This window comes from Pelodiscus sinensis, chromosome 14 (assembly GCF_049634645.1).
Source record: "Pelodiscus sinensis isolate JC-2024 chromosome 14, ASM4963464v1, whole genome shotgun sequence".
NCBI lineage: Eukaryota > Metazoa > Chordata > Testudines > Trionychidae > Pelodiscus > Pelodiscus sinensis.
In genome coordinates this window covers 45,271,668-45,298,041 of record NC_134724.1, presented here as the reverse complement: position 1 = coordinate 45,298,041, position 26,374 = coordinate 45,271,668, and the positions used below count along the sequence as shown (strand labels likewise).

The window sequence follows — 26,374 nt, the reverse complement described above, 5'->3', positions numbered from 1 at the left end:
GGGAAACACTGGTCTAGAGTATATTGTAGAAGCAAGCTTTTACCCAATGAGATTTTCAAAAGTGGCTAAGCAAATAGGCACAACCCCATTATTTTCCTATCTTTCAGCATATAAATATGTTTAAAAGTCCAGCCTTAAGCTCTTATAAGGAAACATCCTGTTTCAAGATGGAATTTAATATGTTGATTCCATGCCTTATGTTTCAAAGAATGTGGGGTGAGTTTGAAATTTATCATTTATTAGCTGGAAGGCAAAATAATTAATGATATGATTATTTAGCATACATATGCTAATAGAACAATGATAACATTCAGCAAAGCCCCCTTATTTTACTGTGGCATTTTACATATTACAGTTCACATTTATAAAGACGTAAAAGCAAGCTAATGGCAAATATCAGGAATTAAAACAAGCACAACAGTATGTGTAGCTGAGGATCTGCAATTACTTTAATATCGGTAAATTGCTCTCTTTTTATAACAGTACTTGACTGACAACATATAGTTTTCTAATCCATTGTATTAAATAATATTAAGTCTTAAATAATTAAGTTCAGGGCATGTAAACATAATAATTTATTAGCTTACACTCATAAAAAAACCACTATTCTTATCTGTGAATTATTTTTAACCACAGCAGCATATAGTCAAAAAGAAAACAACTCAAAAGTGTTCAATAAAAGCACAAGGCAAGCATCAGTGTGAACTTGTTCCTTTAAATCAATGCTTTAGCACTAGAGCAGTAGCATCAACATCAACAAAAAGCAAAAGACTTAATAAACCATGGCATATCTGTCAAGTTATTTCTGTCTCCTCACTTTAGCTAAGGATGCAATTAGAATTTTATACAAGAAAACCTGTATAAAAGAAAACTTTTGTTTTGAAAATTAGAGAGAGACATATTAGCTGTAAAACAGACTTCATTGAATTTGAAGGCATCTTTTAAAAATGAGTCCTACAGTGATGGTAATTTTATATTCTTTTGCTTTATGTCTTTGTGAAATATACCATACAATACTGAAACAAACAGCTTGCAAGTCAGCAGGAATCAGCTTTGCTATTTTTGATCGGTGATCCGCTGTAAGCAGAGTTTCATGTAGGAATTTTTATTGCGTATTTCTATCACTGCATCCCTGACAAGCTCAATGAACATCTGAGGCCACAGCTTCTGCAGAGACTCATTTTTCATATTGATGTCAGCAGCTTCTTTCACTAAGTCTTGTATGTATGTCTGGCAAAAGTTCTTTCTCTCCTTGACTTCCTGGATAGAAGAACCATTATAGATTACAAAAAAAAATGACAAAAAAGGCTAAATAACAATAATGTTTTATTAAAATGGGTCAAAAGAACTTTGTTTCACTACAGAAAATAGGGATCTGCACAAAAACAGAACCCTCCATGCTCTTCTGTAACAAATGAATTGCAATGTGTACAGACTTTTTGTTTTGTTTAATGAGTAAGGCCATAGAACCAAGCTTTACAACCATTTTACTAACCACTCTCAATTTTTTTTATTTGAAATTCCATTTAGAAGTAATTAATACTAACTTTCTCTAACAAAATTGGATTTTTTTTGTTGGTGTGGGTGATAGTAGTGATATCCATAGTATGCAAATGTAGATTATTTTTTTAATCTAGGTACTGCAAGTACATTGACACAGGAAAATATCTGTTTGCCCACATAACATTTCTAATGGCAAAGTAAACTACAGTAGGGAGAAATAAACTAGTACTCATGTACCTTTTGATATTTTTCCTGATGTGTGTATACTGTACAAGTAAATTTTTATGAGTAAATGCCAATTTCACCTTTTCCACTGATGCTGACAGGAATTTAGAGAGAAGCAAAATAAGAAAATGCTGCTTAGAGTTTGATTTAAGGATATTTACTGTTTATATTTTGAAATGTGATATTGACAATATGTTTTAATGGTTATAAAATGTCAACTTTTTAAATCTCAGCCTTTGTCATTAAATTATTAGCTGGCCCCCTCTAACTTTCCACAACCGTGAAAATTTTAATCAATAGAAAACTGAAAAAATGTTAACCTATAATTTCATTCAATTGTGAAAAAGCAAATAAAAATTAAAACAAATCCTTAAAATAATCAATATTTCCACTGATTTATTTATAAAAAAAAATCAACACTTAATTCTGTCGAGCCTATGTAGAACATACAGTATGCACTGTACAAAAATGATCTGAACTTCTAGAAACTTCATGCTAAAAAATACATTTGCAGTAACTACTGGCACCATATTATAGTCATTCTTCAATTATTCTAATTCCTTTTTATGGAGAATTTTCATAAAATGCCATAAGATGTCCTTTGAATAGTTATACTGGTGCTAAATGCATAATCCATCTGATTTACAGTATTGTTAAAAACATTAGGACATAGCTTGGCCCAGGAAAACAACTCAGAACATTTTTATGGGAGATAAAAGAAAGTAAATGTTTTCCAGCTGCTTAGTTTGAAAACTTATTAATCAATAAATCTACTGGCTTCAGTAATTAGGTTTGCCTTGATCACATTTACTATGTCAGTTTATTGTTAATGGGAAGCGGGAATTGGCAGTTATTGCCTATCTTACTTTTCCCTTGGGACCACCAGTAAAATCGGCAGCCATATATGGAATACCATAATGAAGGACAAGGTGTGAATTACTATTGGTAACAAAAACACATGTATATTTTTTACATAATCACATGTACACTAAAGCATTATTTTATTACTATTCTCTGATTCTGGTAAAGTGCAAACAGGAGTGTCTCACTAGTTTATACGATTAATTATTTTAATAACCTTTACCATTCATCACTACTACTCCTTTCAAGACTAAACAGCTTTGGTATTTTTAATCTCTTCCACTATGCCACTATACTATATCCTTTTTGAGATGACATGACCAAAACTCAACACAATAGTCAAATTGAGTATGTGCAGGTTGAACCTCTCTAATCCAGCACTCTTTGGATCCAGCAACATCTGTGGCCCATAATGATTTTAGTGAGCAGGGTGTGGCCAAGTTTCCCACAATCCCATAAAGTTCATTTACAGCCACCAGTCCTCGCTCAATGTTTTGTGCTGTTATTTAGCTCTAATTTACCTCTAAATGTCTTCTAAGAGCCCAGTAAGTAGTGGAAGTGTTGGTAATGCTGCTAGACCAGCTGTGGCCAACCCACAGCTCACGAGTGCATGTGGCTCTTGCCCCCCAAAAGTGTGGCTTGCGAAGATGCTCCTGCGCCCTCACCAAGTGACCCCCGCCTTCCACTGGCTCCCCCACAGCTTCCCTGTGCTTACTGGGTCAGAGGTGCGGGGTTTTAAAAATGGCACCCAAGATGGTGGCTGTCTTAAAGGGGCGGCGTCCTTTAAAAAAAAAAACATTTGTTTTTTGCTTGACAATTCTGTTCGGGGGGGGGGGGGCTTTTTATTTTATTTTTTTTTGATTGACAATTCTGGTGTGGCTCTTTGCCGCTGTTTTGGCTCTCTCTGTTAAACAGATTATCCACCCTTGTGCTAGACAATAATTAACCTCCCATGATTCAGCAAATTCTGTTTTGCCACCTGTCAAGTCCCAAGAGGGCTGGACTAGAGAGGTCAACTTGTACTACTGATTTACTTGCCAGCATTATGATGAGATTTATATACTCCATAAACCTGAGGAGTAAGCAAGGGACAAATGTGGGCACTAGAATGTATCTCAGTAGAGACTGGAGGCAGCTGCTATTAAAGGCTGACCCCTCAAAAGGAAGAGATGGGAAAAGATGTTCTCTCCTTCTGCCTAAGGACAGGGGTTTATAGCCAGAAAAGCAAATCTAGGATGTGCTCCGTTGAAACAAGACAGTCTGTTATTTTTTTAAATTGAAATTTGGGCTGCACTAAGTTTATTTTTTTCTATCAAGATTTAAACAAATTTTGTCATGGTTTGATTCTACACTGAAGAATACTAACCCCCTGTACTGATCTGATAACCTTTTCCCAAGCTGAGAAATGATTATTTATTATTAATCAATGTTGCCTTCAGTCTTGCTTTATCATGCCAGATGCATCTTTCCATATACCAATAGGTCTCTAACAGTCTCTTGGGAAGCACTGTATTAAAATCTTCTGTTTCAATTACAGGATTCTAACATGTGACAGAAATGTTTTGTAACCTTATAAAAACTGTGCTGATTTATACTATCATATTCCATTATTCTAGGTACTATATAAATTCACCTTGAATGGCACCAAAGATTGGTGAGAAAATCCAAGGCTACACTTGGATACTCTATGTACAAGTCCTATATGCTAAATGTGTGACCCACAAAAGTTTCCAGAATGGGTGTAACACCCTTTTCTAAGGAAAACAGTGCTGGCTGCTTTGCAGTCTGGTATATTTGCTTTTTTTTATCATGGTAAGCTGAACTGTTTGATCATGTGGTGGAGAAACATAAATACAATACACAGAGATATGTAAAAACCAACACTCTAAAGACACCCACTAAAACTGACATACAACAGAATTTCATGGGTGATCTTTGTACACAGGGCTAGTAGAAGGATAATTTACAAGGACAGTATAATGATAATTTCTCGAAATATGCTTAAGTCCAGAAGGTAGAGAGGGTGCTCACAAGCAGAGTAGAACTGAACTGGACTGAGGGCTTTGGGGTGCAGGAAGGCTGGCTGAAAAGTCAGTGGGCTGAAGTCAGTGGGAGCCAAGCCAGCACATTTGAAAGCAGAAACTGGTCTGTACACTTTATCTTAAAAAATGTGTTTATTTTAATTGTCCCTGCATGCAGATATTCCATGGCAACATTGCTATAAGACGGACGTTAGTCATTTGGTCCCAGGGAAGTCTGGAATTACTCTGTAAATTCTTTCAGTTGGTGAAAGTGAATAACATTGTCTCAGGCATATAAAATATATCAAAACTGCCACTCAAAAAAATGTGGGATTTTCTGAGCATATGATTTTCACAGGATCCTCAAACTAACCCATTTACCTCAAACTTTTCTGTCTGAAAGTCCTTTGTGGTATAATTCAGTACAGCTCGATTTGCATTTTCTCCTCCAACTCTTCTGCTGTCATTACTTTCTTCACTAACAATACCAGATTTCTTCCCCTTTGCCTCTAGCAGATAACAGAATTGTTTCTTCCTGTAGCAAGACCGTAAAAAGATTTACAGATTTAATTATCTGAGATGTTATAAAGTGCAAGTGCTTTTTAATGCATTTATGCAGAACCCCCCTTTCCTTTTACTTTCCCTTTGAACACTGACTTTAGGAGTTTTTGGTTTATTGCATCCTGTGGCCTTGAGATATACAGAAGGTCCCAAAGATATCCACCATTATTTTGTTTCATAACAACTGCAGATTATTAAGACAAATGCTTGATTAGACACATTCCATAACACATCTCCAAAATGGAAAAACAAATCTCACAACTTAAGAAAGGTAAAGTAAAGTAAAAATATCCACAGAAATCTAGATGTACCACTGAAGCTTCTTTTCCACAAACTTTTAAATACTTTTTATTTTACAATGTCAAACTCAAAACTGTGAATGCTCACATATTTCAACTATAAAACAGCCATTAAAATGATTTCTGTATCTCCAGTATGTAACTCAATATGTACAGCCCAATACATGACACTGGAATCAGCAAAATGGTAAACTTACATGTATGTACATCTTTGACTATGTCCTATCTCAGAAATGCATATACATAAACAGCACATGAATACACAAGTTATATCTGTTCAACTTGTATGGCTATATACTAATTGTCAATGAAGAAGAAAGTGCTCAAGATTTCTGCAATGTAATATGTTTTCTTTAGTAATGTTATACAGAAGAAGGATTTGTGTAATATTTGTCATTTTACTTGTGAAGAGATTTTCAGAAGAGTATGTTAGCTCATGAGTTCTGGACTAATTCTTCTTAGTTTTTTATATTTTGCCTTCATCATCTCCCTCCTGAAGTTTCAACTGGATATGGTTAGCTTTGCTTTCTGTCCTGAAACTAACCAGTATTCTTGTATATTGTTAAACAGATGTTTAGGAGGCTGCATTTTAGCAGTGAGTGAAAAAATCCATATTGTATATACCATTAGAGAGCTCGTAGTATCTTATCTGTTTTCATTACCTTTACAGCCCTCTAGTGAGGATTAATAAATGTTTGTTAAGTATTTTCAGATCTTCAGAGGAAGCAATAAAACTGTAAAGAATTATAAAACATGTAAATGTGAAAACAACACCACAAGATGGAACAGACCTTCAAAAAACAATTGGCGGTAAACTTGCTTGTGACAGAAATGCTATGGATAACTGGAACAAAATAAAACAAAAAAATAAAAATATCTGCCTTCCAAAACAAAGCATTTCTCATACTTTAAATAAGCAATGTATATTTGGCAGTATCATAAGCCAACAACTCTCGGCCAGGTTGGGGACATAAGACTCTGGGCTCTCCTGGGGTTTGTCAGCAGATCACCAGTCTCTCCTCCCCACAGGGCCACAGCCACCCCTGAAGCCACAAGGTCTCTGCAGCTAGCCCCAAGGCTACAGGGGCTCCAAGGCCAACTATTCCCTGCTGCCGGCCTTCTGGGGCTCTCTGGTCCAGCAACCTTCGTGGTCTGTGCCGGACCAGAGACGTTCAACCTGTTATGAATGAGTTGTAGGGGACAGGGATGAAGGCAGATCTTTTGGGGGCACAAGCAATACATGGGAGAGCAGGACTCCATGTGAGCTTACCATAGGAAACACCATTATGTTATAAACATGTAGGAGGTTACAGGACAGTAGCACTGTGGAGTGAAACTAGTTGGACTGGTTGCCCTGAGCTAGTATTAATAATTCTTCTTTATATATATCCTAAGGAGATGTATCCCTGTCAAGATTCAAACAATAATAGGCCTTATACCCCTGAATTTCCATGGATTCCAAGGGGAAAATTCAGGATAGCAGATCATAGCAGGCATTCCCTGCATTCTCTTCTTTTCCACACTGTCCTCTGCATATTCCAACCATGCCATCAGTTTCTTGCCCCAGGCAATTTTAGCATTTTAAAATAATTTTTTTTTAATTTCCAGAAATATAAACAAAATAACATAGAAGTGGACCAGAAGAAAGCACATTAGCCTGGAGGGAATAAGAATTAAGAAAATACAAGTATTGGCTTTTCTGGAGTAAGAGGGAAGCAGTCAAGAAATCTCTTTCTCTATTCAGATCTGGTCTCCACCTGCCACATAAGAACTGGGAAGGCTTTGGAGCACTAATTCTGATGTTGGCTCACTGCAGTCTCCCAGCTCTGAGACTCAAGCAAAGTGAGTTCAGACCAGAGTAGGTACTCTGGAGCTGCACCTGCTGAGTTGCATTCATTAAATGTCCTTAGCCAATTAATCTTGCGTGATACCCAATGAAGAACTATGAACAGTTCTTATAACCTGTAAAAGAAAGAAAGATCAAACCTGGCCTGTGTGACGGTGTGTGTTTACTATGCACTGCGCCAAGAGGGCTTAATGCCCTGTGGGAGGAAGAAGTCCTACCCATCAGCCTCGCTGGGCATGCTGCAAGGGCTAGAGCAGTCTAAAAGGGAGCAGCTCAGCTCAGTTGGGGCAGGACAGTGGAGGAGAAGGACCTCCGGCAGAAGCTCCAGAGATACCACACCCAGAGACCTGGCCAACAGGAGCCCAAGACACTGGTGCTATGGAACCAGAGGACCCAGAGACCGTATGGAGCATACCCATGTTAATTCTGGTAGGAAGTGACCCAGGGAGGGTGCAGGAATGATATTTCCCACCTGAATGAGCTCAGCATGTTGCAGTTATATTCCCCGTTGAACAAGTCAAGGCCCGGTGGACTAGGCTGGGCTCGGGCCCTGCTACCAGGGCTGTTGTCCCCAACTACTGACTCCAGCCATTAGGCTGGGCTGCCCTATACTTCAGGGCTCTGTTATAGATGGTGGTCATTGGGCCACACTGCCTCAGGACAAGGTGTGCTTGAGATGCGACAACCTTATACAAGCCAGTATGAAAGCTACTTTTGCTCTTCTTTATAATGTTAATATAATACCCAAACAGCCTGATTGTTCGTGTAATGAACTAGTGGTGATCTGAAAAAAAGGCAGTTGATGCTAAAAATTTCTAATTCACACTTATAGTACAGGATCTTTGACACTATGAGCTGCTGAAATGTAAAGTAAAATTTCTCTCTGTGATTATTTTCTTTATCATCCTATAAGTTCATTGCATAAATCAATTTGTAAATTGAGCTTTTTATGTGTTTTCTTTAATAACTACTTCATTGTATCAAAAAGTTTCATTTTGAAAGAACTGTAAGTATTCTTTCTTAACACATATAAAATAACTTTTACCTGGATTCTCCAAGTAGTGAAAGCAGGCGATATTGGGGCAATTCAGAAGATGCCACAAATGCAAGAATGCCAAAGAGCCTTTCAGCCATTATTGTATCATTCTGAGTAACCTGTGAAAAAATAGGAATGGAAAACTCACAAATAATAAAATTTGATCATGTCCAGAAATGACCAGCATAAATCAAAACAGTTAAAATATGTGCTATAAAACACTACATACCAGAGATATTCCAGGAATATTTTAAAAAAAGGAAAGAATGTATCTGTATGACTTTTTCGAAACTTAGATTTATTTTTATTGGCATCTTCAATATATTCAAAGAGCAATCACACACATTACTTTTGCTTATTTTACTTATTATTTTCTGTCAACTTGGGAAACTTTAATGCATACAATATATTATTCCATGTTTCATTATACTGCTCATGAAATGGCCCTTTCTTCCACCCTGAGTGGAAGCCCACACAGGTTAATTCTTTACTATGTTGCATAAACTTACGGAGAAATATTGGAAAAGTTTCTTATCAAATTGTGATGCAGACATGAAAGGCCTCTAAATACTTAAATGATGAAAAAGTAAGCCATGGTCTCTCTGTGGTAACTCTATGGGGCAGTCTTTAAAGAAAGATTTCTTTTTTCTGTAAGGGCTAACTGGCTGGCCATTCCCAGTCCAGTAAGATTAATTCTTCCCCAGAAACTATACTGTTGCTCCAGCATAAAGTTAAAGATGTGTCTTTAAAATAATTTCAAACTGTTACTGAAATGACACCATGTATTTAAACGTGTGTTCAAAGCTCAAGTTTCTCTGCCAAGCTCTGTAATGATTCTCACCATACATAAGACATATAAATAAAAGTGAAAAAATCAAACATTCCCCTTGTCTAATGTCTTCTTTCTCTGCATTGTATTATGCTACTGTAAAATATACGAATGTTAAATAAGAATGCTAATGTTGAGTGAAATAAAAGGCTGTAATAGTAACAGCACTTAGGGAAGCTCAGATGCATTATCAGTGCTCCTTGTTGATGTATAATATGTCAAGAGAATATGCATACAATACTCAATGAATCTACACTGTCATATGGAAACTAAATCTTTGCTGCTAAACATTTTGTAAAGTTCCACTAATTAAATGTGCACTTCTCGGTTATGTAGTCCACAGTTTCAGAGGGGTAGCGGAGTTAGTCTGTAACTTAAAAAGCAATGAATAATCTAGCAACACCTTAAAGACTAACAAAACATATATATGGTACAATGAACATTTGTGGGTACAACCCACTTCTTCAGATGAATCATGTAGTCCATGGGTTTGTCTGGATTAGGAAATTAACACTTGTGCAACCACATTAAAAGAGGATTGAGTCCTAGGAGTAGAGACTGTTAGGGGAGTTGGCATTAGTTTGCACACAGCTTTTTTCTTAAGTGTACGTTTGGCTCCCAGATAAGTTTCATGTTTTCTTTTCAAAATTTGTTGACAGCATACTGAAAGGCCCAAGTTCTTGGATTTTTTCTAATGAGGTGTGGGATAAACAGAGAGGATTTATTTTCTATTTTCTTGTAGTTGCAGGCTAAAGAACTCACTAAAATCTAAAACCTTGTTTGTATTTTAAATGGTGCAGTTATTGTGTGATTTACAACAAAAGACATACATAGTATAAATTTAAAACAGCAAGGAATCCAGTGGCACCTTAAAGGCGAATAATTTTATTATGGCATAAGCTTTTGTGAGATGTAACTCATTTCATCAGACTCATGAAGGGAAAGAAAAAGAAACAGATAAAAGGGTTATAGATACAAGAGTGTTGCAACAGAGCTAATTCAATCAGAGTGGCTGTGGACAAGAAGGTGAAAATAGCTACAGAAAAATTACTTGTGGTAATGAAGCAAAATGAAGGACTATGTAGCACTTTAAAGACTAACAAGATGGTTTATTAGATGATGAGCTTTCGTGGGCCAAACCCACTTCCTCAGATCAAAATGAGTGAGCCATTTCCAATCTCTAATCAAACCCATTCTGAGGGTGTCAAATTTGCATATGAATTCCAGCTAAGCAGTTTTCTACTGCAGTCTGGTCTTGAATTTTTTTTGCTTAAGAATGGCAGCTTTCAAGTCTGTAACTGTGGGTCCACAGAGATTAAAGTGCTTCCCCACTGATTTTTGTATATTACTGTTCTTGAATCACAGACTTGAAACAGATATAGTTACAGACTTGAAAGTTGTCATCCTCCAGCAAAAAGACTTCAAGACCAAACTGCAACATGAAATGGATGAGCTTGAATTCATATGCAAACTGGACACCATTGGAACAGATCTGAATAGAGATTGGGAATGGCTCCCTCATTATCATAGGTCAGTTTCCACGTTAGGTATTCTCACCCTCTTATCCACATCCACCCTGATTAAATTAGCTCTGATGTAACATTCCCATCTCTTACCCCTACTATCTGTTTCATTTTCTTTCATTTCATGCATCTGATGAAGCAAGTTGAAACTCACAAAAGCTTATGCCATAATAAAGTTGTTAGTTTTTAAATTGTCACTGGACTCCTTGTTATTTTTGCCGAAACAGACTAACATGGCTACCTTTGAAATCTGTCATCAAAATATATATTGAAATTTTTTTTTAAAAGTCATATTCAGTCTTAAAAATCCCAACTTTAAAGCTGGGGGTGGGAGGAATTTGGAACATGCAGGGCTCTGGAGGCCAGAGAAAGAGGCGACCTTCCCCAGAAACAAGACTGTAGCTGCTAGAGAGAGACCACCCTTCTTACCAGCCTCAGCTCTGTGGTTGCTGTGGAAAGAGTCCCTATGGATATTAAAATATGAATTGTGTGCTTTTATTTGTAGAACACAATACTTCAATTATTTTTAAGGGTTTTTAATATGGCGACTTTATCCAAAGTATTTTACAATAGTTAGCTAACAGTACAAACAACATTTGGAAAAATTTAAAAAATAAAAAATAGTCTAGTGGCACCTTAAAGACTAACAAAAAAATGTAGATGGTATCATGAACTTTCGTGGGCACAGCCCACTTCTTCAGATGACAGGAGTGTTGAAAGTCCAGATCCATGAAAAAATAAGGGAAGGAGGAAGGGGGGCGGGGGTAGAGGAAGAAAAAAAGAGACAGTGAGTAGATAAGCTTCAGAGGGATAGCTGAGTTTTTCCTGTTACAGACTAACTCAGCTACTCCTCTGAAGCTTTTGTACATTTGGAAAGATCATTAACTGGGATACTGAGACCCTCAGCAATTATCAAGTGATAGGTGGGGAAAAACCACTAATATAACAAACACAAATGCAAAGTGAAGATTCAGTCCTGAAAGGTTTTGAGTATCCTGGCCATTATCCCACAAAATACTTCAGCATATACTTAACTGTCAAGCACCTGACTAATCTCATTTTTAAATTTAAGTACGTATTTAAGTATTGTACCAGGACTATAATTATCAGCACCTTGCCTGATTGAGCCCTAAGTTGAATTTGAGGACAGGGGTATACATTTATACAGATAAGATGTAGTTTTCCACATAGTGTAGGTGTATACCAGTATTAATGTACTCCTTTTCACTTTAAAACAATTAATGACTTTGTGTAAGAGGTAAAAAAAATCAAGGGTTCTGTTTGAGATTTCACATATATGCTGCACCTGAAATTAAAAATACTTTATAAATAATAATGTGCTACACTAACACAAGCTGTTACGTACGCACGCATGCACACGCATGCACACGCACACACACACACACACACACACACACACACTCACTCTCCAATCTTTAAATTCCAGTGCAATATTTAAATTCCTTTCAAATATATTATAACAAATCAGAGAAAAGCTTGTTACAAGAAACTAAAGAGCTGAAGTGTATGAACTCTTTACACGTTTTAAAAAAATACAAATAAACATAATACATTGACTTGCATTCCTTTATTACATGTACTCTTATAGCTCATGAACTGGATTGAATTGTCTTTTGCAATTACCAAGAGCTTATAGCAACACTATTTTCTGGGGCTACATAACTAAAAACAACAGATTAAATTTGTGCAATTAAGAACAAAGAAAATTGTATGAGGAAGCATATGTATAGCTCTTTTACTTTTGCACAAGAATAAATTGAGTGGCTCTATTAATTTGATGACTATGTAGCCAATATAAAAATGTATGAAACAAGAATCTGTTTTTTACATTAATAAGCATTCATTTCATAGGAATATTTTTGAGAGGGAAGCACTCTTTGCAGTCTTAAAGAAATATGACTTTCTCTTACCTCACTTCCATTTATCTTTTGCAGGTTAAAATGGTTCAGTCTAAACAGAACATAGTATTTCCACAGAGTAAAGTGAACAACTGGATTTCCCTGAGGGTCAACAGTCAACTGTTCAATGCGACGCAACTGTGCTAATGCATTAAACTGCTGCAACATGAGAATATTTGTCTCCTTAAACTTCAGATGCTATAACACACAAAAACAAAAAAAAGCAAAAAGCAAAAAAACCAGACATGAACTATGTTAAATTCACTGAGGAAGACACATAACAGGGCAACACACCTATGCTATAGACATCAAGTTCAGTTTAGCTCAGTTCCTTCCATGCAACTTCAATTCTCCTCATACATGGCTAACTAGCTTTAGGTCCATCTGAGCAAATGCAATCACTTGTGATGTAGAGCTTTTAATACCTCTTCAGAACAAAATGGCAAATGAAGCAGTCCCACTTTAAAAAGAAGCCTTCTCCTTTTTGTATGCACGAAATCAAAATAAACACTGGAAAATAAAATAAGAGATCTCACCGATACGGACCGCTGATGGTCTCTGAGTGGGAAAAGCTTTGCACTTAAACTCGTCTTCCCTTGAAAAAATAAGCGCACTCTACCTTTATAAAAAATATGAAAATTCATCAAGGGTGTACTAAAGTATGTAAAAATACAGTAGGCATTAACTGGTACGCATAGTTACACCTTTCTGAAAACTTCAATTTTTCAAGTATGTATAATTGTCATGCTCACTTAAGACAGACACTTTGCATTAATTGTTTTGATTAAGTTACACGTCTATAGTACCCAAATCTTCAGATTAATCACTGGTTTAATCATGCATATTCATTATGCCATCATGCGATTTCTTGGGTCATTAGCAATAAAAGGGGCAAAACACCACATTCCGCTACAGAAGTGCTGTTTCAACAAGATTTGTTTAAAATTTGTATCGAAAGAAAGGAGTGTGATATAGCTCCACTGGGGATGTTAAAATGTGATTAATTTACTAATCAAGTAGTCCATAAAAAAAATCTATTGACTACTTGATTAGTCGATAAGGGAAGGCAGTTCCAGTGTACAGTCTGGCTCACGCTGGTTCTCAGCATAACCTCCCTAGCTGCTGCTCTACATTTTACAGCACAGGGAAGTCTCTTATTAAAAGACGCATTGAGTAGGGACTGACTCCATGTCTCTGTGAGCCGCCTTCCCTGTGCTGTAAAAACCAGAGTGGCAGCTGGACAGGGAGAGGGTTGTATGCTCAGTGATAAGAGACCTGCGGAGCAGGGACTGACCCAGCATCTCTGTGCACCGGCTTCCCTGTGCTGTAGAATGCAGAGCGGCAGCTGGGGGCATGCGACTAGTCGATAGTGCTAACCGATAAGCTTCTTCTTATCAGTTAGTTGACTAGTCACTAACATCCCTAATCTCCATTGTAAGCAATGAAAGAAGCAAGCCATATTTTGCATATGCAGTCTGATTACTTTCTGGTTGTACCAGCTGCACAAGTCATGGGCTCGCTCCTTTCTGTTGCTCCTTCCAACACTATTTCACTAACACTCCTAGAAGCAGTCTATGATGAGCCAGATACCAGAATGAGGTTTGGGCGGTTTAAAACCTGGATTCTGAGGTCAGCACTGGAAATAATTACCTCAGCGGACACATTTAAACTCATAACCTTATTTAAAAAACAAAACAAAACCATGGGGTATCTTTATAAGGACAGACAGAAGTATGCTGACCAGAAAACAAGACAAAGAGCTAGGAAGGTATATGAGACATCCTGTTTATACTGTTCTAGCTAGTTTTATGTTATTTATAGGGAGTTTACAGACCCACATTGCCTCAAGGTAATGTGGTCAGAGACTGCACATTTGCTTGTTATTGTTCTCTGAACTCCAGAGAGTTCTTTGCTTAACCAGCACCACTTCTAACTTCTGTCTCCAGTTGCTCAAACCCTCACCTTGATTCATAAATAATTCTTGAAACATGGAAATCTTGGCTCAACAACATCAAAGTATATTTCCATCTCTCAATTTAGCAACCTTTTTCTATTTTATGAAGGGCCAAAAAAGTTTGCATCAGAAATAAATTACCCACCTAAGCAGAATCCCTCAATTCCCTCTTACAATTCTTCTTAAAGAATCTTCCTCAATCAAGAAGGCCTTATCAAGTCAAAAGTACAATATAAACAAAGCTGAAGAGTTATATAAATAACTCAGATTCATATACATACGTGATAATGAGATGAAGACTAAATGTTACTTTACCAAAATAAGGTGTTAATAAAGATTATCCAAATATTCTGTAGCTATTCAGATTGCTCTTTTCAGAGAAAACATCTTACCGCAGAATTAGGAAATCTGTTTTTCAATTTTGGCAGCACTTGAACAATTTCATCAAATTCTATGAACATAAAAGAGACTGTGGTGACAGTCCCAGCTGTCTGTACACTCCAGTTTCGATCCAGAGATTCCAGAGCTCCAGAACCATACAAGTAAAGAGTGTCTCCTTCCACTTCGACTAAGTGAGAATCAAGGACAGACAAGCCTTGTACAGCATCACTCAGTATTGTATCAAGAGACCTGTAAGGGGAAACAAACAGATACAATATAAACCAGATGATCTCTTTTGTGGCATGTGAATAAAATGAATATTAATATTCGAGAAGGCCTACACTTTAGAAAAACAACCTAAAAAATAACCACTAATTTTGGGTTTCCAATTTGGGACCTAGAGCCTGATTTTCAGAGATGACACTGACTGGCAGTTCCCACTGCTGTCAAATAATGTGGATTAATAGTATCTCTGGAACTGGGCACCCCAACCCTGTGGCACCCAAAATCAGCATTTTAAAACTGTGACTTAGATGCTCGACTATTTTGTACAAGTGTTGATTTTTACAAGCAGAACTGTGCTCAAATGACTTTACATTCAAATTCAGGGAACAAAACTATGGACTCGAACCTGTAAAACAGAGGTGGGCAATAATTTTTTGCCAGGGGTCATTTCAGAAATATTTTAAGTGGCCCTGAGCCGCACAGGAAGGGGCGGGGCATCAAGCGGAAGGGCATCGAGCAGAAGGAGCATGACCAAGATATTTTCGGGTTCTCCACCCCCAGACCAATCACTGGTGAGGGAGTGCCTTTGCCCCCACCCCACATTCCCCCAAGGGGCCCATGCCTCTGGCATAGGAGGAGACTTAGGGCCTGGTAGTGGGGGAGCCTTCTTCTGCCCTGCTAGGAGTACACAGCGCACGGAGGCCCTTTTGCTGATCCCTGCTGTAAAAGTTTACTCAACATGAACAATTTCTCATGTAATTAATCCCATTACACTGGTAACTGTTTGCAGGATCAAACCCTGTCTTAAGATCAAACTCCAGGACTACAAAACCAAAGAGAGATAATAATGCTATTAATCACAGACATTGAATAAATAAGCAGTTTCGTTTTTTTCTTAAAAATTGCATCATTTGCTATTTAAAAACCTTGGCCATGTTTTCTGTCTAAAACATTATTTAATTTAAAGATGAGAATACTAAGTCATTGCCTGCACATCTCGGGTCTTATTGACCTGATTTAATCCTGTGAAATGGGAAGCAAGGGTGACGTCTCAACAACTTAAAGCTCTAGATTAACATTAAAAACACTGAATCCAACCCTAAGACTATCTACTTTATCTCAACACCTTATTGTATCATCTACAATCTTATGTCAGACACTGATGGGAAAATGTTTTGTTACAAGTACTTTCTACTTACAATTCTTCTTTTGGGGCCTGATTCAATCAATGCTCACTGTAATCAGTAGGACATGGTCCATTAATTTCTGTGGGCTATAGAATAGGCCTTAGAGCGATTATCACCCAGCTGTAAGGTTGGGTTGGTTTTTTTCCCCCCATTAACGCACCTTCTCATGTTGAAGCAACAGTATGTAAAGGTGTCGTGGACAACCATTTAAATGTTTCAGATACTGTTACTGTTTTTCAGGTATCATGGCTCAGGCTGATTTATTTCTACCAAACAAGAATCAATTTTTACCCACCAAAGCATTTTCTTAGCCCTGCAGTAAAACACTCTGGGGGTATGTCTACACTACAAAGTTAATTCGAACTAACGGATGTTAGTTCGAATTAACTTTCATAGGCGCTACACTAGTGCTCCGCTAGTTCGAACTTAATTCGAACTAACAGAGCGCTTAGTTCGAACTAGGTAAACCTCATTTCACGAGGACTAAGCCTAGTTCGAACTTACTAGTTTGAATTAAGGGGTGTGTAGCCCCTTAATTCGAACTAGTGGGAGGCTAGCCCTCCCCAGCTTGCCTTGGTGGCCACTCTGGCCAACACCAGGGAAACTCTATTGCCCCCCTCCCGGCCCCGGACCCCTTAAAGGAGCACGGGCTGGCTACAGTGCCCATGCCAGGTGCAAGCCTGCCAGCATCCAGCTAGCAGACCCTGCACCTGGCACGGCACGAACCAGCCACCCGATACCCCCCAGCCCTCCACCTCTTCCCGGGACCAGGCTGGCGGCTCCCAGGAGCTTGCCCGGGACCGCAAGAGGCGGGCACCCGCCTGGTCTAGTGCAGACATCGTGGACCTTGTCCACGACCTCTGCACTAGGAACAGGAAAGCGGCCGTCTAGGGCAGGAGAGCTACCAGCCTGGCCACCCAGGAGCAGGTGTGCATGAAAATCAAGGTGGTCCACTGAGACCCCCGACCCTGAGCCTACAATGGCCATACTGGGTCAGACCAAAGGTCCAGCTAGCCCAGTAGCCTGTCTGCCGACAGCGGCCGACCCTAGGGACCCTGGAGGGGATGGACCGAAGACAGTGACTAAGCCATTTGTCTCGTGCCATCCCTCTCCAGCCTTCCACAAACTTTGGGCAGGGACACCACTCCTACCCCCTGGCTAATACCACTCCATGGACCCAACCTCCATCACTTTATCTCACTTCTCTTTAAACTCTGTTCTAGTTCTAGCCTTCACAGCCTCCTGCAGCAAGGAGTTCCACAGGCTGACTCTTTGCTTTGTGAAGAACAACTTTCTGTTACTAGTTTGAAGCCTGCTACCCATTACTTTCCTTTGGTGTCCTCTAGTCCTTCTATTATGGGAACTAATGAAGAACTTTTCTGTATGCACCCTCTCCACACCACTCTTGCTTTTATAGACCTCTATCATATCCCCCCTCAGTCTCCTCTTTTCTAAGCTGAAAAGTCCCAGTCTCTTTAGACTCTCTTCATATGGGACCTGTTCCAAACCCCTCATCATTGTAGTTGCCCTCCCCTCTCCCATCCTCTCTCTTCCCCTCTCCCACCTCCTTTTCCCAGTCTTCCCCAGTTTTGTTCAATAAAGAGAGATTCTATTTTTGAACACAATTGTCCTTTATTTTGTACATCAGGAAGGGGGGCTAGGGAGGGGTAAGTGGAAGGAGGTGAGGGAGGAATGGGGTACGAGCCCCCGATGGGGAGGACTGTGCTGGCTCTGCGGATGGAAGCTCTCCTGCAGCCCCCCAATTGCCCCCTCTCTCCAGATGGCAGCCTGCGGCAAGTGCAGCCGGTCTGATGGCCGAGTGCTGTGATGTGCCCAGTGTGGGTAATCCGGGCAATCCAAGCCAGGACTGCTTTGCAAGCGGGACACCCCTGAGAACTGTCTGTCCGGGGTGGGGGTCGGGTCCCTTTAAGCACAGCCCTCGGCTAGCCTGAGACAGCATCTCCACGCTCTAAGTCCTCCTCTGATGCCCTGCCGGCACTGCTTCCGGCCATCCTTAACCCCGGTTCAGGGTCCACTCTGTGTGGACATGCTAGTTCGAATTAGCAAAACGCTAATTCGAACTAGTTTTTTAGTCTGGATGCGTTAGTTCGAATTAACTTAGTTCGAATTAACTAATTCTAACTAAGTTAGTTCGAATTAGTGCTGTAGTGTAGACATACCCTACGTCTGCTACACACAGAGGCCACACATTCCACCTACTTCCTTAACCTGACATGAGAAGTTATTGCTCCTAAAAAAGCCTTCAAAATCTCTTTCGGTTGACCTACATTACCCAATTAATTTTTGAAGATCAGCAAGACACTTAAGTCTAATAGTCTCACAACACACTCAGCTTCTTCTGGCCTGAAGGAAATCTACTATATTTTAAAGTGACTAATTCTGGTAGTTTTAAGATAAATTATAGCTCAGAGCTATTCTTTTTCTAACTAATCAATATCAAATGTGTTCACTTCTGGAGAGGTTTGGTTCAATTTTTCACAAATTGTGAGTTGCCTCATTACTACAGGTTGGACCTCCCTGATCCGGCATCCTCAGGACCTGACCCGTCTCGAATGACAGAATTTGCTGGATCAGGGGAGGTGCCCTGCCACAGGCCTCCAAGGACACTTCCCTTTCCTCTGGCTAGCTCTGCTCCAGCCCTGCTGCTTCAGAGCTTGGGCTTGGCTCAGGCCCACTTCTGCCAGCTGGCTGGGGCTCCCCAGTCATAGCTATCCTGCTTCTTGTTGGAGACTGTGGCTGCCCTGCTGGGTCAGGGCTCCATGGCTACCCTGCTGCCTCTGCACCCAGCTGGGGTTTCCCGTGAACAGGGGCTTGTGGCTGCCCCGCTGCTGCTGCACCAGGTTGGGGCTCCACGGCTGCGCCATGCCAGGTCCAGGCTCTGCAGCTGCCCCACTGTGCTGCACCCAGTCATGATGGTGGAACTCCCCGCTGCTGGACTCTTGACTGGCTTGCACTTCTAGGTGATGGGGCTCTCTGGTCCAGCAACATCCATGATCCTGCCAAACTACACATGTTGCTGGACCAGGGAGTCCCAGATTTCAGAGGTTCAACCTGTACTTCATAATTAAAAAAAAAATGTCTAGTACATCTGTCTGTGTTGAACTACCTTCAAAGGTAATACATCACATGCCAGCTGTGTGTTCTGTCTGGCATTCATTTATTGCAGTGGTCCCCCGGAGGCAGGGCCACTCACGTGCCAGGCACCCGGGGGCGGGGCTGCACACGCGCTCGGGGCCACCCATACACCACATGCCCGGTGCCGGCGCCACGCATGCGCCGCACTCCCGGGGCCAGTGCCGCTCCTGTGCTGCACGGCCTGGGGTGGGGCTGGCCATACGCTGTTTGCCTGGGGCCGGTGCCGCTCTCATGCCACGTGCCCAGGGGCGGGTGCGCCCCTGTGCTGCGTGCCCGGGTCCGGCACAGCTCTCACGCAGTGCAACCGGGGGTGGGGCCACCCATACACTGTGCGCCCAGGCGCCGGCACCGCCCACGTGCCACGCGCCCGAGGGCAGGCCCAGCCCCAATCACTCAGCGGGCCCACAGAAATGGCCCGGCAGGCGCCATGGTGCCTGCGGGCACCGCATTAGAGACCACTGATTTATTGTAAATCTTGATTAAGAATGAAAGTAGACATATCTTTCACAGGTTGGGCCTCCTTGGTCTGGCACCCTGGGGACTTGAGTGGTCCCCAACCAGAAAGTCTTCCGGGCAAGGGTAGGTCAAGGCTTCTCTATTGATGGTCAGCCCCTCAGGTACACCAGCCCCGGTCACTGGGCTGCGCTCCCTGCCACGCCAAACCCTGGTCTAGGCTGAGAACCCCACCTCGCCAGCCCAGTCACCAGCTTGGCAGGGACTCCCAGCTGCCGGACCTGCTGCTGCTGGCAGGGACTTTGCTCCTAACTGTGGCCAGCCCCTGCTCCCAGTCAGACTCTCTGGTCCTGCAATATCTGTGCTCCTGCTGGACCATGGATGTTGCTGAACAGAGAATGCTGTTCTCTCTGTACTCCAGTGTTTTGTAAACTTTTTAATGAGGAACACCAAGAACTTCTATACAAGTAGAGCAAATTTCTTTTGTCCCTCTCCAAAAGCATTTTTTATTTACTCCCATGTTTGCAGTATTCAGACTCTATATATGCAACCATCATCTCTCCCCTTTGATATTTAAAACCTATTGAATACAAATTTGATGAAAATTTCTAATTTGAAAAATTCAATTTAGTTGAAAATTTACTTAGGAACATTTCTCAGGACCAACATGGGTGTGGCTTTTCTTATCTTTTTTCTTTTTTTTTTTTCAGTTGAGATGTGGGAAGGGCAAACACAGACAGACTGACTCTATCCTGGATATGGCAGATCCAGATGACCTCTATAACCACCAAGATATTCAGGGTAGGATGTATGCATACATGTGTGTGCATCTGCATGTGTGTACCTCCTTCTCTCTCTCTTTTACAATGTGTGTGAGAAACAATTCAAAAGATCTCCTGTTCATCCCAATGTGAAACAAAGACAAATTTAAAAACACCAAAACTTTGCAAAACAGAATAGCTGTTTTCTGCCTACAACTGGTTAACTTATCAGGTAAGAGGGTTTATACTAGGGTTGCTAATTAATTGCAATTAACATAAAATAATAATTATGATTAAAAAATTAATTGCTGTTTTAATCACACTGTTAAACAATAGAATGCCAATTAGAATTTATTAAATATATTGGATGTTTTTCTACATATTCAAATATATTGATTACATTTACAACACAGAATATGAAGCATACAATGCTCACTTGATATTATTTTATTACAAATATTTGCAGTATAATAATGATTTTAAAAGTATTTTTCAATTCACCTCGCGCAAGTAACCTATTGTGAAAAGTGCAAATCACAAGTGAAGATTTTATTAATTATATACCTACACTCAAAAACAAAACAATGTGAAACTTTGGTGCCTACAAGTCCATTCAATCCTATTTCTTGCTTGGTCAGTCACTAAACAAACAGGTTTGGTTACATTCATGGGAAATAATGCTGCCCACCTCTTATTTACAATGTAACTTGAAAGTGAGAACAGGCATTTGCATGATATTTTTGCAGCCAGCATTGCAAGGTATTTATATGACAAATATGCAAATCATTTGTATGCTCTTCATGCTTCTACCATCATTCCAGAAGACACTTCCATGCTTATGACACATTAAATATAACATAGTACAGTAATTAAATTTATGACTGAACTCCATCGGGGAGAACTGTATGATGCAGCATGTTGTTCACTTTAACTGTGGATTTGGCAAAACACAAAGAAGGTACCAATGTCAGATTTCTAAAGACAAATGCAGCACTCGACCCAACTTTTAAGAATCTGAAGTGCCTTCCATAATCTGAAAGGGATAAGATGTGGAGCATGCTTTAGGAGTCTTAAATAAGCAACACTGATGCAAAACCTATAAAACCCAAAGCACCAAAAAAGAAAATCAACCTTCTGCTAGTGGCATCTGACTCAAGATGATGAAAATGAACATTAGTTGGTCTGCACAGATTTGGATTATCATCAAGCAGAACCCATCCTGAACAAGGACACATGTCCTCTGGAATTGTGGTTGAAGCATGAAGGGACATATATGAATCTTTAGTGCATCAGGCACATAAGTATCTTGTAATGTTGGCTACAATGATGCCATATGAAGGCCTGCTCTCACTTGCAGGTGACACTGTAAACAAAAAGCGGGCAGCATAATCTGCGGCATATGTAAACACAGCTGAACAAGAAGTAGAACAGAGTGGACATATAGGTGCTAAAGTTGTTTTACGATTGAATGCAGTTATTTTTGTGCATAATTCAGCATCTGTAAATTCAACTTTCATCATAAAGAGATTGCACTACAGTATTTGTATTAAGTGACTTGAAAAACACTATTTCTTTGATTTTTACACTGCAAATATTTATAATAAAATATAAAATGAGTACTGTGCATTTAGTGTTTTCTATTAAAACTGAAATCAATATCTTAACATCCAAAAATATTAAAATAAAGAGTATTCTATTATTATTTAAACAGCTTGATTAATTTTTTTAAATTGCTTGACAGCCCTCGTTTATACCTCACATGATCAAACTTGACACAAAAGCCAACTGTTGAAATTTATTATGACGACGTGGATTCAGAAATATCTCCACTCTCATTGCATTATTTAATTCCATGCTGGTAGGATAACGGACAAAAATGTTTTCTTCACTGATTGTGCTAGAAGAAATGTTCTTGTTTTCTAAAGAGAATATTAAGATTTAAAAAACTAAAACAGAAGTTCAAAAATGAAAAAGGTGACTAAACAGTTTAAAATTCAGTCAAGTGGGAGCCTTCTTAGTTGGTACTTGGCATACAGAGGAAGAGATCAGTCTTTAGCATCTAGATCACCAATTCAAAAGTTAAGATCACCCAGAATTGCATGAAAACATTCTAAGAGGTGCAGATAGTTTGTTTTGTTTGAATGTTTTGTATAATCAGACATTTCTGTTGATAATTTCTACAACACTTATTTTACAAATTTAAATTACAACTTTCAAAAGAGCAAATGTTAAAATACAAGGTGTAAAATTATTTGGCTAAAAAACAGTCACAGCACTCAGTCAGTAAATTACCAAGAATAAACCAATTTCACAACCAGTATTCAATATAAACAAAGAAAAGATTACACCAGAATCTTTCCTCTAACTGCACGGGAAATAAATTTTAAGTTCTATTAAAAAAGAGTCTTCTCAAGCAGTCCAAACAATGAAGCCATTAACATATTAATATTAATCTACTGCAGTTGTAAGCTTTTGCATTTTGTATGAATTATATATAATTTGCACAAGTGATTTAGAATTGTTCTCCACTTGTTCCCCATTAAATTTGAAAAGAGAAGGGTCCTTCATTTGCATTTCTTCTAAGGAGTCAACGTAATTTCTAGTGAACAATAAATCAGTACCTTCTATAGTTATGAAGAACGTACATAGGAGATGCTAACTCACTGCCTGCTTTGACCTTAAAATAGGTCTGACATATTAAATACCCCAGCCCACCAGGTGCCTCCTTCCACCTTAACCTCCCTCTAGCTCTGGGAGCCCAATCTACTAGCACAGAGCAATAAGCTTTGTTATCCGGCACATTCAATTAACCAGCAATCCCCATTCCCAGTGAGTGCTGGATAACAAAGCTTTCACTGTATTAGGATACAGTAGTAATAGGCAGTCTAGGTTAGTGAGTGGGCAACATGAATGTCCCTCCATCTCAGTGGGCCATAAAATTGTCATAACTAAGATGGTCTCCCAGGATAGGGTAGTTTTGCATTACACTTACACACCTAGAATTTGCAGGGTTTGCCAAATGAACTGTAGTAGCACTTTGATTGAATGTGGAGGGAGCATACAACGTTCACAGCCAATGTTTTGTGCAATCAGTACACATCTCACTTCACATGCCCTTGTTTTACATGTGTGTTACTCTTTAGTAATACTTCAGGGGATAGCTGAGTTAGTCTGTTACAGAAAAAAAACAACAAATGGTCTGGTAGCACTTTATAGACTAACAAAACATTTAGTCATCTGAAGAAGTGGGCTGTGCCCAGGAAAGCTCATGATACCATCTACATGTTTTGTTTATCTATAAAGTGCTTCCAGACCATTTGTTGTTGTTTTTTTAATAATAATGTTAGGGAAAAAACTATGTGGACAAAAACCTGCAGAATCTGGCAACTCTGCATGCCATGGGATGCAAGCTGCCCACCACTGGGACAGAGTAATGTTTAGACAAGGTGTTTAATGCTAACAGTGGTATTATAACTAAGTTTTGAGCTGTTTAGCGTGAGAAGCACTCTAATGAATCCAGTTATTTAGCTATAATAGTGGTTAGTTATTTAGATGACAACAACAAAAATAGCAGCACTGCATGTGCAAAGCAGAATTATACTTCAAATACTTTGTAGTCACACAATTGGAAAACAGAGTTAACACTCCAAGCAAAGGAAGTGTGTGAGTGGGAAATCATTTGGCAACAGTTGATATAATTCTAGCCTAGACACATGAAAGTTTGTGCAAATTAACATCTGAACCATCTATGGGTTAATGGGAAATAACTGCAAAATTCTGGGACCGGGGACAGCAACTCCAGACTGTAAATCTGTTGTTCATTATTTGCATGATTAATGTACATCTGTATCATAACTATTTCTAGAAACTGTGTAATCCTATCTTTGGTGTTCAGTTGACATAAATCAGTTCTTGTCTAGCACAAATTCCTACCACTTATGAGCATTATTATATGTGTGAAAAGTTGCACTAGAAATAACTGACCTATTTACTACTTTGACAGAAGAGAATAAAGGAAGAAGGGTGAGTTGGAATGAGCTAATGCTTGAAATTTAATTTTGAAAGCAGTTTTGCTAAGTACATAGGTAACTGTAGATGAACCTCTTGGATTTCTACAGGTATCATCTTCTCTGTGGAAACAAGTAACAAAAAAATCACATTTAAAAGTCTAGTTTAGACCTAGGTTTTAATAAGTTTAACAATTTTATGAGATTCACAAATCAGCAAGAGTTGTTTCATTAAATCTTCTTTTACTATTAATATTTATTTCCAAAGTTTTAACAGGTCTTTGTGCCCTCTTCAATTCTGAAGTCTTACCATTGTTCTCTACCAGGAAAAGAATAATTTATGTGTCACAGGGAGGAGATATGCAACAGTATAATCACAAAGAACATTAAGTCCAAAAGGGGATGGAAAGGGATAACAGTGAATGAAGCATAGTGATCTAATGTCCTAAACTGGTTAGAAGTTTATCACAACTTTAAAGGTCAATACACTTTAGCTCACTCTAAGTTTTACTCTATTAGTAGCAAGAATTCTGTTTTACCAAGTCAGAGAAAATGCCTCTAACATCACTAATGAAACTAAAATAATTATACAATCATCCATATACCTATGTAGCAGATACACAAGTGCATTTTATGCAAGATATGAGCCTCTGTCTGCAACTTACTTAAACGTGAGATTACAAGAGGCTTTGTGGTGTTTTGTTCATTTTATTGCTGGCATTATCAGAAATAGTGTTCTTTGACACATCATGGCCTAAATCTCCATCTAGGCATATTAGACATTCATTTTTTCTGCTAAGCAGGTGCACAATATAAAAAACACACAAAATCCCAGATTAGTGCTTCTCGGGATGTTACATATAATGGATACTGAATACTAGAATGAAAATATTACAGAAAAAATAACTATGTTAAAAGAACATTCAGGTTACTAGGTTCAGCATTAACAAGCTAGGAAATTTCAGAATTAAAATTGCCTGTGTAATATTATTTTCCCCTCCTTTGATTATACATTGTGATATAGCCTTTATGTACATGATCACATAACTTTTCCAAGGACTCCTGCCTCATTCAGTCTACAGGATGGACAGTGATTACTTAATGAGCTGCTATGCAATAGCTGTAGTTTTATCTCCACTGTTCAATGTGTGGCCACAGGCCTCATTTACTCCACATTATTCAAACCTTGCTCTGAAGACAAAATTATTAATTTAAATGTGGATTTTTCTATGGCACTCATCACTATAGTAGCTACGCATTTCACAAACATTAATTTATCTTTGCAAACTACATGAAATGAGGGGTACTATTATCCCAAATTGATATCAAAAGAAACAACAGGTTGGACCTCCCTGGTCCGGCATCTTTGGGACTTGACTAGTCCCAGATAGGAGATTTTCCTGGACCTGGGAGGTCATTTTGGGCCTGCTGTTACCGACTCCCCAGCCCTGGCTCAGCCACTGGCCTCCCAGTTGGCTACTTCTCTGCCGGCAGCCCTACTGCCACTCACTAGGCTCCTGGCCTCGCCGGGTAGCTCCAATGCTGGCAACCCACTGCACAGCTGGCCTGCAGAGCTCCCAGCCACCAGTCTTCCACCATAACTCTCTGGTTCTGGAATATCCATGAT

General features: G+C 39.3%; 1 protein-coding gene across 3 annotated transcripts in view; it reads right to left on the bottom strand.

The window, feature by feature from the left end:
- Positions 1 to 217: 217 nt before the first annotated feature.
- The window catches only part of LRRC49 (leucine rich repeat containing 49), a 128,972-nt gene continuing 102,815 nt past the window's right edge, over positions 218 to 26,374 (bottom strand). For all 3 annotated transcript variants that reach the window (XM_075897737.1, XM_075897738.1, XM_075897739.1), the window contains 5 exons: positions 14,970 to 15,207; positions 12,636 to 12,821; positions 8,362 to 8,471; positions 4,992 to 5,145; positions 218 to 1,260 (listed from right to left, as the gene is read on the bottom strand). In XM_075897737.1, the coding sequence (XP_075753852.1) occupies positions 1,057 to 1,260; positions 4,992 to 5,145; positions 8,362 to 8,471; positions 12,636 to 12,821; positions 14,970 to 15,207 (892 nt within the window). In that variant the 3' untranslated portion in view covers positions 218 to 1,056. The remainder of the gene's footprint in view (positions 1,261 to 4,991; positions 5,146 to 8,361; positions 8,472 to 12,635; positions 12,822 to 14,969; positions 15,208 to 26,374) is intronic.